This window comes from Betta splendens, chromosome 13 (assembly GCF_900634795.4).
Source record: "Betta splendens chromosome 13, fBetSpl5.4, whole genome shotgun sequence".
Classification (NCBI taxonomy): Eukaryota; Metazoa; Chordata; class Actinopteri; order Anabantiformes; family Osphronemidae; genus Betta; species Betta splendens.
In genome coordinates this window covers 13069658-13084400 of record NC_040893.2, presented here as the reverse complement: position 1 = coordinate 13084400, position 14743 = coordinate 13069658, and the positions used below count along the sequence as shown (strand labels likewise).

At 41.3% G+C, this 14743-nt stretch overlaps 1 protein-coding gene across 10 annotated transcripts in view; it reads left to right on the top strand.

Annotated features, from left to right (window-relative positions):
• The window catches only part of kirrel3b (kirre like nephrin family adhesion molecule 3b), a 128076-nt gene that overhangs the window by 93314 nt on the left and 20019 nt on the right, over positions 1-14743 (top strand). For all 10 annotated transcript variants that reach the window (XM_055514317.1, XM_055514315.1, XM_055514320.1 and 7 more), the window contains exons 6-7: positions 3298-3448; positions 11189-11294. In XM_055514317.1, coding sequence (XP_055370292.1) covers positions 3298-3448; positions 11189-11294 — 257 coding nt within the window. The remainder of the gene's footprint in view (positions 1-3297; positions 3449-11188; positions 11295-14743) is intronic.

Genomic DNA, 14743 nt, shown 5'->3' with positions numbered 1-14743 from the left:
TTCTTCAGCAGTATTAATGTACAACTTACAGTACAGTACATAAAGGGCTCTGGACACATTCAGTTCTTAAAACATACTGCACAGCTAATTAACCTCATTTGTTCTCTCTTAAAATGAAAAGTGTGGGCGGAAATATAAATGACTTCAATTAATTGCTTTAACAAACTTGTGAATTAAAAAAAAACGTTAAGCAGCAGAAAATGATTTAACCTAAGTGCTACCGCAAAAAAGCCATAATACAGTATAGTGTAAAGGTGACACATGGTTACGTGTTAGAAGAGTTTGCAAATGGAATGTCTTATGAATTCTCAGTTTTTTTGCTTACATGATATTCAGACATGAGCCTTTCCCAGGTTCAGCTGCTCATTTTAATGACTAATTACGATGATTCAGGCTCATGATTTAAATATCTCGAAGGCTAGAATGAATATTTACGCAATTCGAGTAACAAAAGGCAAATATTTGATGCCCTAAAGGTACAGAAAGTCGCTTCTACCACTAATAATAATAATAATAATAATGATAATATTAATAGCTGTATAACCATGTACAGTACTATGGTACGGTACTAGGGTGACGGTGAACACAGCTGAACTACAGTAGCTGTTGGAAGTAAGCACAGTTGAGGTACAAAACTCAGTGACTTTCCTGTAAGCACACAGAGTTTTATTAGTAGGTTCATGCAGCCTGAAGTATTCAGACGGATTAATTTAAGGCCCTAGCTGGTTTTCTAATGACAGGTCACCTTCTCATTAAGTCAAAGCTTGGCTTGGCAGTTGCAGCTTTAAGTCCATTAAGTTAAGTATTATTGCATTAGTTGGATAAGGGTTCTGTTTGTGGAGCTATTGTGCTGTGTTTCTAAGACACCAGGACAGACTAGAAGCTGAAATGTCAAAAAATCTTTTGCTGAGTTGCAGAGAAAACAGCTCCTGCTCTGCTCTGCTGCTGTCCTGTAACACACAACTCGGTGTGATAATCTGAAAGGAGCTGGGCTTTGTTTCTCCCCTTGTTTTACTTTAACAGAATGAAGCTTCAGTGCAACAAAAGAGTTGGATTTAATTTACAGTACAGCAAAAGTATCAGAATTGAAGGTACTGTAAAATGATCCAAGTTGAAAAGCAATTTAGTAATTTACTGTAGAACAAAACACTTTGTTGCCTTGCACACGGACAGCCTAGATGAGGAAGTGCAGAGGAAGAAGCAACTTTATGTATGTATAGATGTTCATAGGATATATAAAAGAAGAATCTGCTGTTATATTGCAATTATTTACATGTTTTTCATTCTTTAATTGCTTGGAGTCAATTTTTTTGTATGAGTTACAGATTATTGCTGAGTTTCAATTATTGCATTTGTAGCAATTACAGTATATGATAGATTATATAATTGACACTACAATACATTCGATTTTTGTAAGGATTGCTTAACAATATTGATTTTTACTGATCATGCATCTAGAAGTATCCAATATGCAGTTTTCAATGCATTATTGTGAGACCTGTTGAAATATTCAAAGTACAACAACAATAGAAATTACTTCTGAGTATTACGCAATGTTTAGATAAAACAACATTGTAGGAAATCACATACCATTTTAAGAATATCTGGACATGTTTCAACATTTGCATTCCTCTCTCAGCATAAATTAAGGTACTACTTCTCACATGAGCTCCCAGCGCTGATATAAGAATTGACCAGTTTGTACTGTGGCATGGTGTTGAATTCAAGGCAGCATCTAGCTAACCCCCTTTCTAAGATTAATGACTTCAGACAGGTCCAGGGCGACGAGGGAAACAATCCTGATTGTGTCAGAAAGGATATTACATTGACATATCCCGCGTCTGACAGCTAATGCGTTCTGCTTTAGAAGTGACTCACGCACTATGAATATAACTATGAATTTCATCACATGGCTCTTCAGATACAAATGAAACTTCACAAAAACACGTACGGCATCTGTAATGTCCTTATGGTGCAAAATGTTCATTAATATACAGAAGAAAATGTTTATCTTTGATCCAACACTGGAGATTCTCTAACATTATATAACACTTCAAAGTCAGCCTGCGGTACTTCAACTATGAAGGGCTAGATAAAAAGATTTCTTTTAATATAACTTGCCATTTGATTTTACAAGGTCAGTGACATTTTAATTATTATTATTCAGACTATGGTGACTTAAGTGAGAAGGAGGGCACATACTTAGATTACAGTTTGATTAAGTAGAAACCCTTGCATTAAAGTAGACAACTGAGGAGATAATTACTGCAGATCTGTGCACTGACAATGAGCTGCAGTTTGAATCAGCGAATGATTCATAGGTAGTTATTAAAACATATATACTGTATACTAGCGACCTTGAACGTTGCACGAGCATTTGAATGTATTGTATGTGCCTACTGTAGGTTTCAGTCGTGACATCGTTGCATTGGGTTGCAGGGTAAACATGGCGAAGGCGCTGTGTTATGATAAACCAACTACAGGAAATATCAATGAAGCGACGCAAGCACGTGTGTGCTTCAGCCAAATGTAGCAGTGCAGCAAAGCAAGTGAGCACTTTGGCTCTGGATGTGTGATGTGCTTGACTATAGCAGGGGTCTTCCTCAAAGATACAGCGCAACTGAGCCTCCTTTTAAAGCGATGGCTGGGAAATGCATCTTGACTTTGCAGTTGACCACACTGTGCCCTGTTGCCCACGCAATTTGTTCTACTCACTGACTTTGTTCTGTCTTGCATTGGTTAACAAAGAATCCCAGAGCCCTCCCCTGAGCGTTTGAGGGAGAGCGAGCGCTACTGAGCGCTACCAACCGATTCCAGATGGCTTCCACAATGTAGGGCTCAGAGGATGAGCGCTGAAAAGAAGATTGATTTCCTTTGTGGAGTATGACAAGCCATGCACTAGAGCGCAACTCTCCAGACACAAAAAAAAGGCTCAAAAAACAAATTTCTACTTTTTTATTTTTTATATCAGTCAGCTTTGCAGTCAAACCACAGGCCAGGGTGTTTGTGAGGGTTTGCCTCTGGTCCCTCAAGGAATACGATGTGTGTATTCATGAGGTTGTTGCTTTTTTTCTCTCTTCCTTAATTTTGCACCTTCTCCATCAAAGCTTTTCTGGTGAATGACTTGTATATCATTTAAACTCTTTGGAGAGCCAACATAAATTCTCAATATGTATTTCATCCAAGTTTTCAGTAAACAGCATTTGTTTCATCATAAAATGAAAATCCAATCCAGCAGTCAATCCATCAGACTGCTTTCACAGTTACTTTTCAACTGCGACTCTTCGCTCTTTGCAGACTTTGCTTCGGGACGGCAGGAGAGAAAGCACCATGAGCATGCTCTACCTATCGCCCTCCATCATCGAGACGGGTCAACAGATCATCTGCAGGGCCTCCAACAAAGCAGTTCCCAACGGCAAGGAGACCAGTGTCACTATTGACATCCAGCGTAAGCGTCCCACTCTCCTGTGTCTCTCTTTATCGTCTCAGCATCTCTCTTTTCCTTCAGACTGCAACTTCTTAGATAGCCATCAGATGGGAAAATAGCTTCTGTAGGACATGCATTACTGAAAATATGAAGCATTTTTCACACGTACAGACGTGAAACTCTCAGACATGCATACGTGCCTGAAACTCTGTAAACATCCGGGATTCATTTTAGGCTTGGATGGGTATTTATAATTGTTTTCCATTTTGCTTTCATACCCCATAAGGTGGGTGGATGGACTGGTGATGCATCACTTTCCACATCATTTTTTTGTTCGCTGTGACGAGCTATCAAGGAAGCTGTCCATCTAAAATGAATGGGATTGTCTGGTTTTTTGGTCCAGCTACCTGCTCGCTGTGGCACTACGCGCACTGTCTCCACCACTTTTATTTCCGTGCTCATACCATCAATCTTTTTGATGAGAGCATGAACAATCCCCCTCTAGAATAGGCAAAGTAAGCCCAGCGTGTAAAACACATTCAGCCTCAATTGTCAGGGAATCTTTTTTCGATCAAGAAGCGTTCACAGTAAGAGAAGGGCTTTGAACAAAGGGATTTTGCATCACTCACAGCCCCTTCAACACCATTAAGTATGACTAATAAAGCAGAAAATGCTATTTAGAGAGCCATTATGACTGACGGCTCCATTCTTTTCATTATGTACACCACAAGAGGCAACCGTGGCAGGAGCGGGCACGGCACGATCAGGCCGAGTCGGGCGCGGGAGTAAAAATGATTAACAGTTGCTAGCGGTTGCAACGCGGTCCGTTTGTCCCCACCGTTTCTTTGTCACGCCGTGACAGAGGCAAGTCTGCCCACATGTAGAAAGATTTGTCACCATGCATAATGATGTGTGATAAACGTCTGCCATCAAAGCATCATCCATGCCTCTGAATGTATGATTTAACCCTGATAAACGAGTGCAACACATTTGTGATTAGCATTCCAAAATGTGCCCTTTACACAATTAAAGCTCCTGAAAACACTTTGCACAGTGTGAGACCAAAGCGAGCGACGACAGAGACTAATTGTCGTGATCCAAATTGTCTCCCGCAAGGCTTAGCCTCTAGTTTTCTTTCCTACGACTCCCTCCGCAGACGTGACAGGTAAAGTGCTGAGCACAGTCTTCAGCGCCTTTGGAGCTTGTGCTAAGATCCACTTCTAAATTAGGCTCCTCCTGAAATGAAACATTCTGCAATTCAACTTTGATTCACTCCTGTTGTGTGTCAGTTTTTGTTTTATTTTTTAACTTCAATGACACATTATTTGATCACTTTATTTGGCTGAACTACAGCCAGCTGAAGAACTGCAAGCTTTTAGGCAAAGTTGCAAAATATAACAACCTGCAAAATACCACGTGCAAATGCAACCAAGCAACTAATGAGCACACCCTTTAACCGTAGAAAAACAGATGCTGAATAAATAAATAATGGACTCATTACCAAGGGAAATAGAAGCAGCTAAAACCTGACCTCCATCTCTTTAAGGACCAGACACCACCAGGTACGGCCTATGTCATTGGTCCTCTAAAGACTGCAGTGTGCTGGAACAACTGAGTGGTAAATATTGATGGGAAGCAGCTGTTGACACACAGAGGAGACAGCACACAAAAGCTGTGTCCTAGTTCAGGGGCTGCATCCTTAGAGGACCTGCAAAGCAGTCTGAACTCACTGTAAAGATAGTTTAGTCATTTGAACATTTCTCAGTAAGACAGTCTCCCCCAATGGCCGACAAAGTTTTAGTACTGTACCTGTGAATAACTTTGAAAGGTTCAGCTATAAAAAGAAATGATATTTGTGCCATGTGTCTGTGTGTACACACAATTCAAAAATACTTCCATAGTGAAAGTGTTCACAATGTGCTCACAAGACAGTTCCTCACCTCCTGAGTCATTAATAACAGTACCTAAGTGCACCACTCAGTGGAATAAAATAGAGTTCTGCAAACGTGTCCTCTAAATTTAGACAACATATGGGCTTCTTGGACACATTTATGGTCTATTTTAAAATAGAACAACCTAAAATGGGAAACAATTAACTACAGACTGGACACAAGCTGACTCAGAGGAGTTCAAAGGAGCTTCCCCCATGCCAACACACAACAATGAACATGAGAAGGCACCTGGGTGTCTTTACACATTAGAAAAACACCACGATTGCTGTTTGAAACGTGAATTTAACTCAAACGTCTTCAATCCACAGCGAACCCAAATGAACGGCCAGTCCACAAACACCTTCAAGTTCCTCCGTAGCCTTGCTGAATGTGCTACCGTTCACAGACTTGAACCTCCCGTCCGTCATTCACATACTAATTACTCTGCACCTGAAGCTGTCGGCTGTGAAAGGCGCAGTGTTGCTCAGTAATGTATTGTTGCTGTGCACATATGTTTCTGTGATTACTGGAGACAGTGTAAAACAGAATGCTGACACTTAGTACATCCACCAGCTTGTCTCAATATAAGACTAGTTCTAAAGACACAGTTGTGTCTGTGCTGTTTTCCAGCACAGAAGAGATTGTACGTGCTACTTGTACATTGTTGAATGATGTCTTACAGTATCACATATATTATCCCCTTTCTACATTCAATTCCGCTATTTAAAACATGAAACCTTAACCATAGTATGAATAAAGGGTCTGCACACTGAAACTAATGTGTATAACGGGCTCCTGGTGCTTGGAGAAAGAGTGCATTTGATTTCATGTTCCATTTCCATGTCATGATCCTGTGTTTTTTAAGTAGTGCTGCAATGTTCCTCAGACCCATAACAAAGATGAATGGATAAATGGCAGTCTCTGGTGAACAGCTGCTATTAGTCTAAGTGGGACCCTGGTGAGGGCTGGAGAGAGCAAGTTGCTGAAGCCAGCCTGCACACTGAAGCCACTTCTCTCCCTCCAAAAGCAGACTGAGCTACATTATGATCTGATGTCCTGTAAGTCACTGATCTTTAGGTACTACTTCTGACCTACTTTTTAAATGGAGGCATAAAGGACATTTTAAACCAAACTATCCTGCGTAAACCACATTTGCTTCGACCCAGAGCTTCTGCATAGTTTGAGAAATAGGTAATTATGAGTTATTGAATGCAGGGTTAATGCCTTGCAAATATTTCCCTGCTACGTTGTGCGATAGCTTAGTATTGAGCGCTACTGAGGAGAAATTGATATTGATGCTCCCATCTAACACTCAGTGAGACAGCAAATAAGCAAACTCTCCCAAATTACTGAGTACATCCTGAAAATGTGAATACTGTCCACAGAGCATTTACACATTTTTTTCCCTGATTAAATGCTGTTATTGCCAACTGCTTGTCTTTTTGGGTCCCGCTATGAAGAAAAAAACAGTCTGATTTATTTTATTCCCCAGAGTTATCTAATTGTCGCATTAGTGCGATAATATTAATAGAAACAAAAGTAATTAAAACATGCTCAGCCTGTTTTGGCTTCACCTCTAGGCGTAAGTGTCCTCGTTTCCTCATCTCCATCCTTAAAGCAAACCGAGCGACGGCATCGCAACCAACAGCTTAAACCTGACCGGAATCCAATGCATTTCACAACAGCATTTTCTTTTCTGTCATCGCTTTGACGCTTATGATTTACATCCACCTCAGCAGTTTAATTTCCACACAAGTACGTAGAGAGTTATCTGACCTAGGGTTAGACAAATTAGCATCTAAATACAGTATGTACTGGTGATGTTGCCAAAATGAGAGGGATTTAGCGCCAACAGAAATGATTCAGAAGCCTGGATAGACTGCTGACTTCAGTTGTCCAAACCAGTCCATTAGTACACTGTAATTATTTGATAGCAAAGAGGTGGCTACCTCCCGAAGCTCTTTTCTCCAGCAGCATGACTTGCATTACACTCTTAGAACTTTAATCAGCAAACTCCCCAACCCCCTCGCGCAATGAAATATGACTCTGATGCTGCAGTTGCATGTCGAGATCAATCCCCCTCATCACACAACTTAAAACATTCCTCCAATATTTTCTAGTCCAGCTGTGTATCTAAACAGCATTGCCCTAAATAGAAACCCGCGCTCAAACACCTAGTGGGAAACAAATACACTGGGGACAAGCAAAGCCAAGGTTCTCCATGTGTTTGCATTACAAACAAGCTGAGCCATGCGGGGGGAAAATGAATGCCATTTGTTGGGACTAATTAATAAAGAACATGCAGATGTGCAATTGGGGAGGATTTGTTTTTGGTAGCTGGCTCAGCTACATGCTCTCCGTGCTTAATCAAGCAGATAATGGCAAATTCATCAGAGACAGAGAGAAACAGTCTAAAAATGAAGAGGCACTAAAATACTCTGCATTTTTCTAATATACAGTATAGATCTACATAACCTGTATGATTTTGGCATTATTACATGTATGGTGAACATTTGGCCACTAACAGATGTGCGGCTAACAAACAGTGTTCACTATTTAAGGTGTTATATTAATAGCGGAACATCTGTCTTCATTAAACTCTTTTATGTTCCAACAGTGACTATCTCGCAACCAATATGCTTGACCTCAGGTTGTCAGTCGGTCTGTTCTCTCCTTCAGTATTCCACGCAGCCAACCATATGACAGCGTGCCCATATTGCTAAGGCTATAAGCCACAAGCGCATGGCCCACTAACAGATTCCCCATCTTTCAGAGAAAGCCGACACTCCCCAAGTTTGAGGCTGGTCCTCGTGGAGAACAGCTGTCTACGGTGATCCGGAGAGATTGGAAATTGAGCTTTAAGAAAGGAAAAAACAATTTATGTTGGCACTATCTCCAGGAAACAGAGGAAAGTTGGAAGAATGTTCCAAAAACACCATCTGGTCTCCACTTTGAACTAACCGATCAAAAGCTGTCGGCCAACTATAACACTACCCCCCTCATTCATCCTCTTGTTTTCACAGTGCTGATCAGTCCTACTACCCCCTTTCTCTCTACAGTATCTATCCATTCCTCCGCCTCTTGCTGCCTCTCTCTCTCTCTGCCTCACCAGAACTCTCTTGACGAATCTGAGGATTTAACAGTCTTGCATATTGATGTGATGTCGCATGATGCCTCAAGTGCACTCACTCAGTAACTCATGCATTTATACATCAAAGTGCCAAATGGACTTCTTTATTAAGTAGATGTCTGTCATATTTGAAGGGTCAAAGGTTAAGGAAGCGACGGTCTCTGATTCACACCCAAGGCCTTTGCTGATAGACGTTTCATAGCTGTTGCAATGACGGCTGTTGCCTGTGATTCTTCAGGGAGTCTGAACCATCCAGCAAATTCCTCAGCTGTCTGTAAAGTAGCTTTACCAAAAGCTGGTCTTTCCTAGAGATGGTCAGTTTCAGGCCTTGGACATTTGAATATAACTTAAGTAGTAAAAAGATTTACAGTAATGAGCCTGTGTGTCCTTAAAAGTCTCTGGTCAAAACCAGGGAAAACATTTAAAAAGACCAGAAAGATAAGACTATTTTCAAATTAGTTCTCCATCAGTGTGTCCATTAGCACATACACACCCTGCAGATCCCCCCACTCTCTTTTTATGTCTGTCTCTTCTTTTACTCTCCACCTTCTTGCTAGATTTTATTACCACCGTCACCACTGTCACATCTGTCATTTTGCCCCTAAGGTTTGTGTCCACACAATTAACCGCCCGCAATGCCAAAAACACCTACTGGGCACTAACGCTCCTCCTTAAGGCATGTCTAGGTTTCCAGTTTTATTATAACGGCCACGTGCCATTTTATACACGGACAGACACGCGCGCACACACACACACACACACACACACACACACACACACTCCTTAAACATGTGCCTTCCTATGCAAACACAGAGGTTGCTGCTCAGTACCTGGAGAGACTTTATTGGTTCAATGTGGCCTTTGGTCTTTCAGGATCCACAATGTTGTTGTTTTCTTTACTGGTCTAGGGAGAATTGGCACAGGTGGAACTTGTGTATTTGAAGGTAAGGTGGTTGGTGGAGGTGTGGAAAATATAGTGTGCGTCTGTGTGGGTGTGAGGGAGGAATACGACACCTGGACCACCTCCTCTCTGGGGCTTTGTGGCAGCTGAGCCAGCCCAGAGCATCTGCACAGCCACAGGGTAAAAGCAGTTTTCCTACGCTTCATGCCCAAACACACAGCCACACACACATACAGACACACACACCCACAGTTGTTTGATTTTGTTGCAGTTTGTGTGCTTCGTTAATTCTGTGTGGATCTCTCTGCCCACTCCTGCTCTTCATCCACATCCAAACACAGTCCTTGGTTAGAAGACTAGTATTCCTGAACACAGAGCAGATACACCTGTAAAACAGATGGCTGCATCAGCATCAAACCCAGAACCAGGTCTTTCCCCCTGCGAATAGTTTATTATCCAAGATGCCAAACTAGTACTGAATGTGACTGGGACTACAGATGGCACAGGCTGTGGAGGTACAGTAGCAGCGTGTTACCCTGCTTGTAAATCAAATGTTGGCCATGTTGCAGTGGATACTATTTGCTCCATCCAAACCACAGCCACTCCATCCAGTGTATTGGTCATTTGTATTTTTGTAATTCCCATTTCTGCATTAGGAGCCTTATGAAGGTTCCTAGGCTCTGCTTTAAAAAGAGCATTTAGAAACAGCTTCACCTACTTGAAATTCATTCTCTGGCTCCGTGGGGTAAATAGCTGTTTGTTTCACATGGGACTGGATTGATATGGAAATTACATGTATCTTCAAAAAGAATCCCACCTTTGTCAATTAGGATGAATTAAGTTGTTTATTACATTTGCATAATCTGAATGCTTGTTATTCTAAGAACTGTTTTAATTGTACCGTATCACAGAGGTTGCTCGTTGTTTTAATTGCAGTGCATTGCACTATGAACTATTCGCTGTTTGCAAATTGCCATTTACTGAAACTCATTATCAAGTCAAGCTTTCCTTTGATTCACTCCTTAAAATGTTGCTAATGAATATATGAGAACAAAAAATAGCATGTTCTCTCTCTCACACCTGTGAAATACATTACAGTGTTACTCTATAATTGGGCTTAGACCCTGAGGTGTTTGGGGGAAAGATTAAAATAATGCTTCAAATTATTCGGCAGTAATTGCCTATTATTCATCAGAAAATGCTGCCACAAACTGTGATCAGTTGTCAGAACTCTTCTAAGCGCCACACCAGGGTATTCTAAGACAATCCAGATAAAGAGACGTTCACCATGTGTATCTAAAATACTGCATATGAAAGCTACTTAAAAAGACTTTTGGATCAGTTTTAGGTCACATGAAAACATTTTTGCAAATGCAGACACCCAGAATAACACAGAGAATACGCTTTGCATGTCAATGTGTTTGGTCTATTTTGTCTTCTCTGCAAAATCTGTAATACGCTTCTAACCTAACTGCACTTTCCACAACACGGTTCCGTATGGAGCTAATTGCAACAGCTTTGTGGATTTTATCATCATTATGTTCACCATGAAAGTAAAAGCTAATATTGATACATTTTTGCATATTTAATGAATGTGGGTTCATACACAGGCCACCTGTTGAGTCATGGCCTTGGCACACACATTCATCCAAACCACCTCTGTGTAAAATACTGTACCTAATAAATGTGGCACTTGATTAAAATATGTTTGACTGTGCTTGCTACAAAAGCATTAGGATTGCACATTAGAAAATTCAGCAACATAAATGTCAATTCAATTTTTGTGTATCTTATTTCAGATCTGCCTCTTGTCAATCTCTCAGTGGACCCTCAGCCTGTTCTGGAGGGCAACCTTGTGAAATTCCACTGCTCTGCGAAGGCCAACCCACCTGTCACGCTCTACAGGTGAGAGCATAAAAACAAAAACGTACAAGTACCTGCAACATTGAAAACTGACTAAAATTATTTTTGTTGAACACTTCCTCTTATATTCAACACTTATATTTGCCAGACACCTTCTGATGATGCCTTAACACTTTCTTAATATATGCCTACACTTTGAAATAAAGAAACACACAAAACACTGTCATGCTGAAATTTTTAATGAAACTACACCTCAGGAAACCATTTGGGAAACCTTGTCATGTTCCACTGGCTTGCAACAAAGCAATACAGTGCAGCTCTGTTGCATAGCTGTTTGCTTTATGGTCAAATAATCTCCCTTGAACATTAAATGTCTATCACTGTGCTGGAGGAAAGCAGGACATATTATGTGTGTGACATCTTATGAAGCTGTCAAGTTTACAGCTTTTTCTGAGATTGGTGCTCCACAGTACAGCACAGAAGGGAAAACCAAAGCCCCATTCTTCACTCTCATAAGACACAGTCACTCAACTGAACTAATTACACTTCACCCAAAAGAAAAAATAAATAAATAAACCTTCTTTCTGTGAGACATCAGGGATCTAAATGACTGAGGACTGCAACACTTTTCTAAATAAGGGACGGACTAGTTTCTGCACATAATGTGTTCTGCAAAATCAGCTGAAGGGCAGGATTTGGGGGAATTCTCGGTTAGTATTCAAATATTAATATATTATTTTTTTTAATCCATTACAATCCAAAACATTCACAGCCAAGCAAACCCACTGAACACACTGCTATAAATGAAATACGATATGGTACATGAAGTAACAAGTTAGAGTTAAAAGATGCCAGCTAAACAAACCACATTAGCATAGAAACAACTCCCTGTGCACTCTAGTGTTGCCCTAAAGTATTCCGACCACTCGCAAAGTTGCCCTCTTTTCATCAATTATCAGTTTTCTGAACTTTTTTGATGGACACATTTTCAATTGTACTCATTAATAATTTGTCTTATTACACACAATTGTGGCAAAATAAGAAAATGAAAAGTAATAATTCCCATAAACGACCTTGTCGAAGTGTAATACTGAACTTATTTGTCAGGAGATGGTTTTCTGTGTGGGAGGTTTTAAAAACCTGGAGAAAAATAAATGGAATAAAATCAATAGCAAAAGGAATTGGCCGGCTCTGAATCTTGTAATGGTACTGGGAAATGAAATGGATGTACAACACACTCACAGGTGGCAAAACAGAGATGTTGCTTTTTTGATGGATTCTGCCCTTTTGAAAAGGAAAAGGAGAAGGGAGGGCAGTGATATTGTGGAAAACAAGGTTTGTATTTGATTGTGTAGGTGCACAGCAGAGACAGGACATCTATAGCACCTGCGCAGGGATTTCACCTCTATTGTTATGAGACTGGATCAATGCTAGAATAAGACTTCCCTCCAGGGTATCAAGAGCTAAGATGCAATGGCAGTTCAGATGACTTTCTCTTTTAGTGGAAAACTGCAGAATGAAAGAAGGTTGGAGGTTGGAGCTAAAAGAGACTAAAACCACCACTTCTTCACTCTCTAATTTATTTCCTCCCTTCATTCTTTCCCCTCTCTTTTACTGTCTGGTCTCCTGTCATTGACACAATCCACTGCAGGATTAAATAATAACCAGGACGCTAATAACTTTTAAAACTTCAAGGTTATAGTTTCCACCATTTCTCCAGTTTCACCCCTTGGATTTATCTCCAATTTATACAAGAGCTTCAGGAACCCCATGCACCATTGGAGGACAGGGCATGGTAGGGGCCTCATAATGCTTGCATGAGAGGCATCAACTAGGGAGAGCCCCCCACAAATTCCCCCTCTGGAGAGCAATATCGCAGAGGAGAGCAGGAAGCTGGTCAAGCAGTGTGGGCCATTATTCAGTGCTAATACACTCTGTCTACCCCAGATCAGATACGGCACAAGGACAGAGTAGTTCTTAGACGGATGGCCTCCTTTCCATCCCCAAGAGAGCCATCCATTCACAATGTGCACTGTGCCACTTTGCCATCCTCCAATTCAATGGACGCTTGAGACACAGGCCCAAGACAGTGAAGGCACCAAACAGACGTTGATCCACTCTGCTGCCTATAAACCCTTTGTGATTACCATGCTGGTTTAATAAAAAACAGAAAAAGGTAATAAGATTATTTTTTGTTCAAATGGAAAGTGCAAAGGGAAATATCTGTGGACTGGACCTGGTGTGAAGGCATGAGTTGGAAGAGAAAGGTGGCGGTGAACGTGCGAGGGAAGTAAGAGTAATGTGCGAGTGGCACTGAGGGAGTCAAGGCACGCCAAGAGGGGAGATGAGTGGGTCGGAACATCTTCATTACTGCTTATAATGGGAGGAGAGCTAACTGGCACACATCACAATCACTCAACCACCCTCTGATGAAGACACAGAGGGTTTCCTCACATCCAAACAAGAATACCACCAGAGGAAAGGAAAAGAATAACAAACAAAGCAAATCAGGTCCCTCGTCTACACGTACACCCAAGCACAGAGCGACAACAAACCCCCTCCTTCGCCTGGTACTGCAGCAAATAACATCCCAATCCTCCCCACACTTACATTCTTAGAGTTATTTTTTTCCACTGCTGGGTTGTTTGTTTGCATTTGACTGACACTACAAATACCACACCTTCCTCCTTTGCAAACTTTGGAAGTCACTAATTGATACATTTTTCTCCTTGCAGCGCTCTGTTTTGGACATGGCTACTATTCCCCAGACACAGCATGTGTGTTTCCATTAGCTGTGGCCATCCATATGCAGATATCACCAGAACTTGCTTCTACTTTTCAATTCCTTGGCTGATTATACAGACCTGTAATTGAAATCCATTCAAAACAGACTGCTTTCTATTATTACACCTGCATATTTAATTTAAATTCCACAGAGAATTCACTAGTCATCACTTTCAATATGCATGTAAAGGAGAATGGAATCACACTGTGCTGTGCTTAACCATGCTGATAATAACTGTAGGGCCTGATTTACTGTGGGTCTCGATGCTGATGGCACCGATACCTGCCTAATTTAATTGTTAGTGTTTTATTGCCTTAATCACATTCGGCAAATACAAAACTCCCTCCTCCCCTCCCACATCTCCTTCATCCTCTCCTTCCATTAATGGCAGACTTGTTTATCTGTATAAGAGTGTTGCCTTACAAGCGCGCGCACACAAACACACAACCGGCGCGTGCAGCCACACACAGACACAGGAGCGCACAGGATTCGCACCCCTTGTCTGAATCAAATCCCTGAATAGGACACAGCAGTGTAAAGTGAGTCAGCTATTGAGTAAGCTCGCAGTAGCCCCTCTAACCTCCCAAAGGGGATGCAGGTGTTTGTGTTACCCTGGGCCAGCTATGTTTAGACATGAGACTTGGACAAGGCCCAGCACACCAATAGAGTTCCCGTGTTCCCCGCGGATGACGGCATCCTGTCTCTG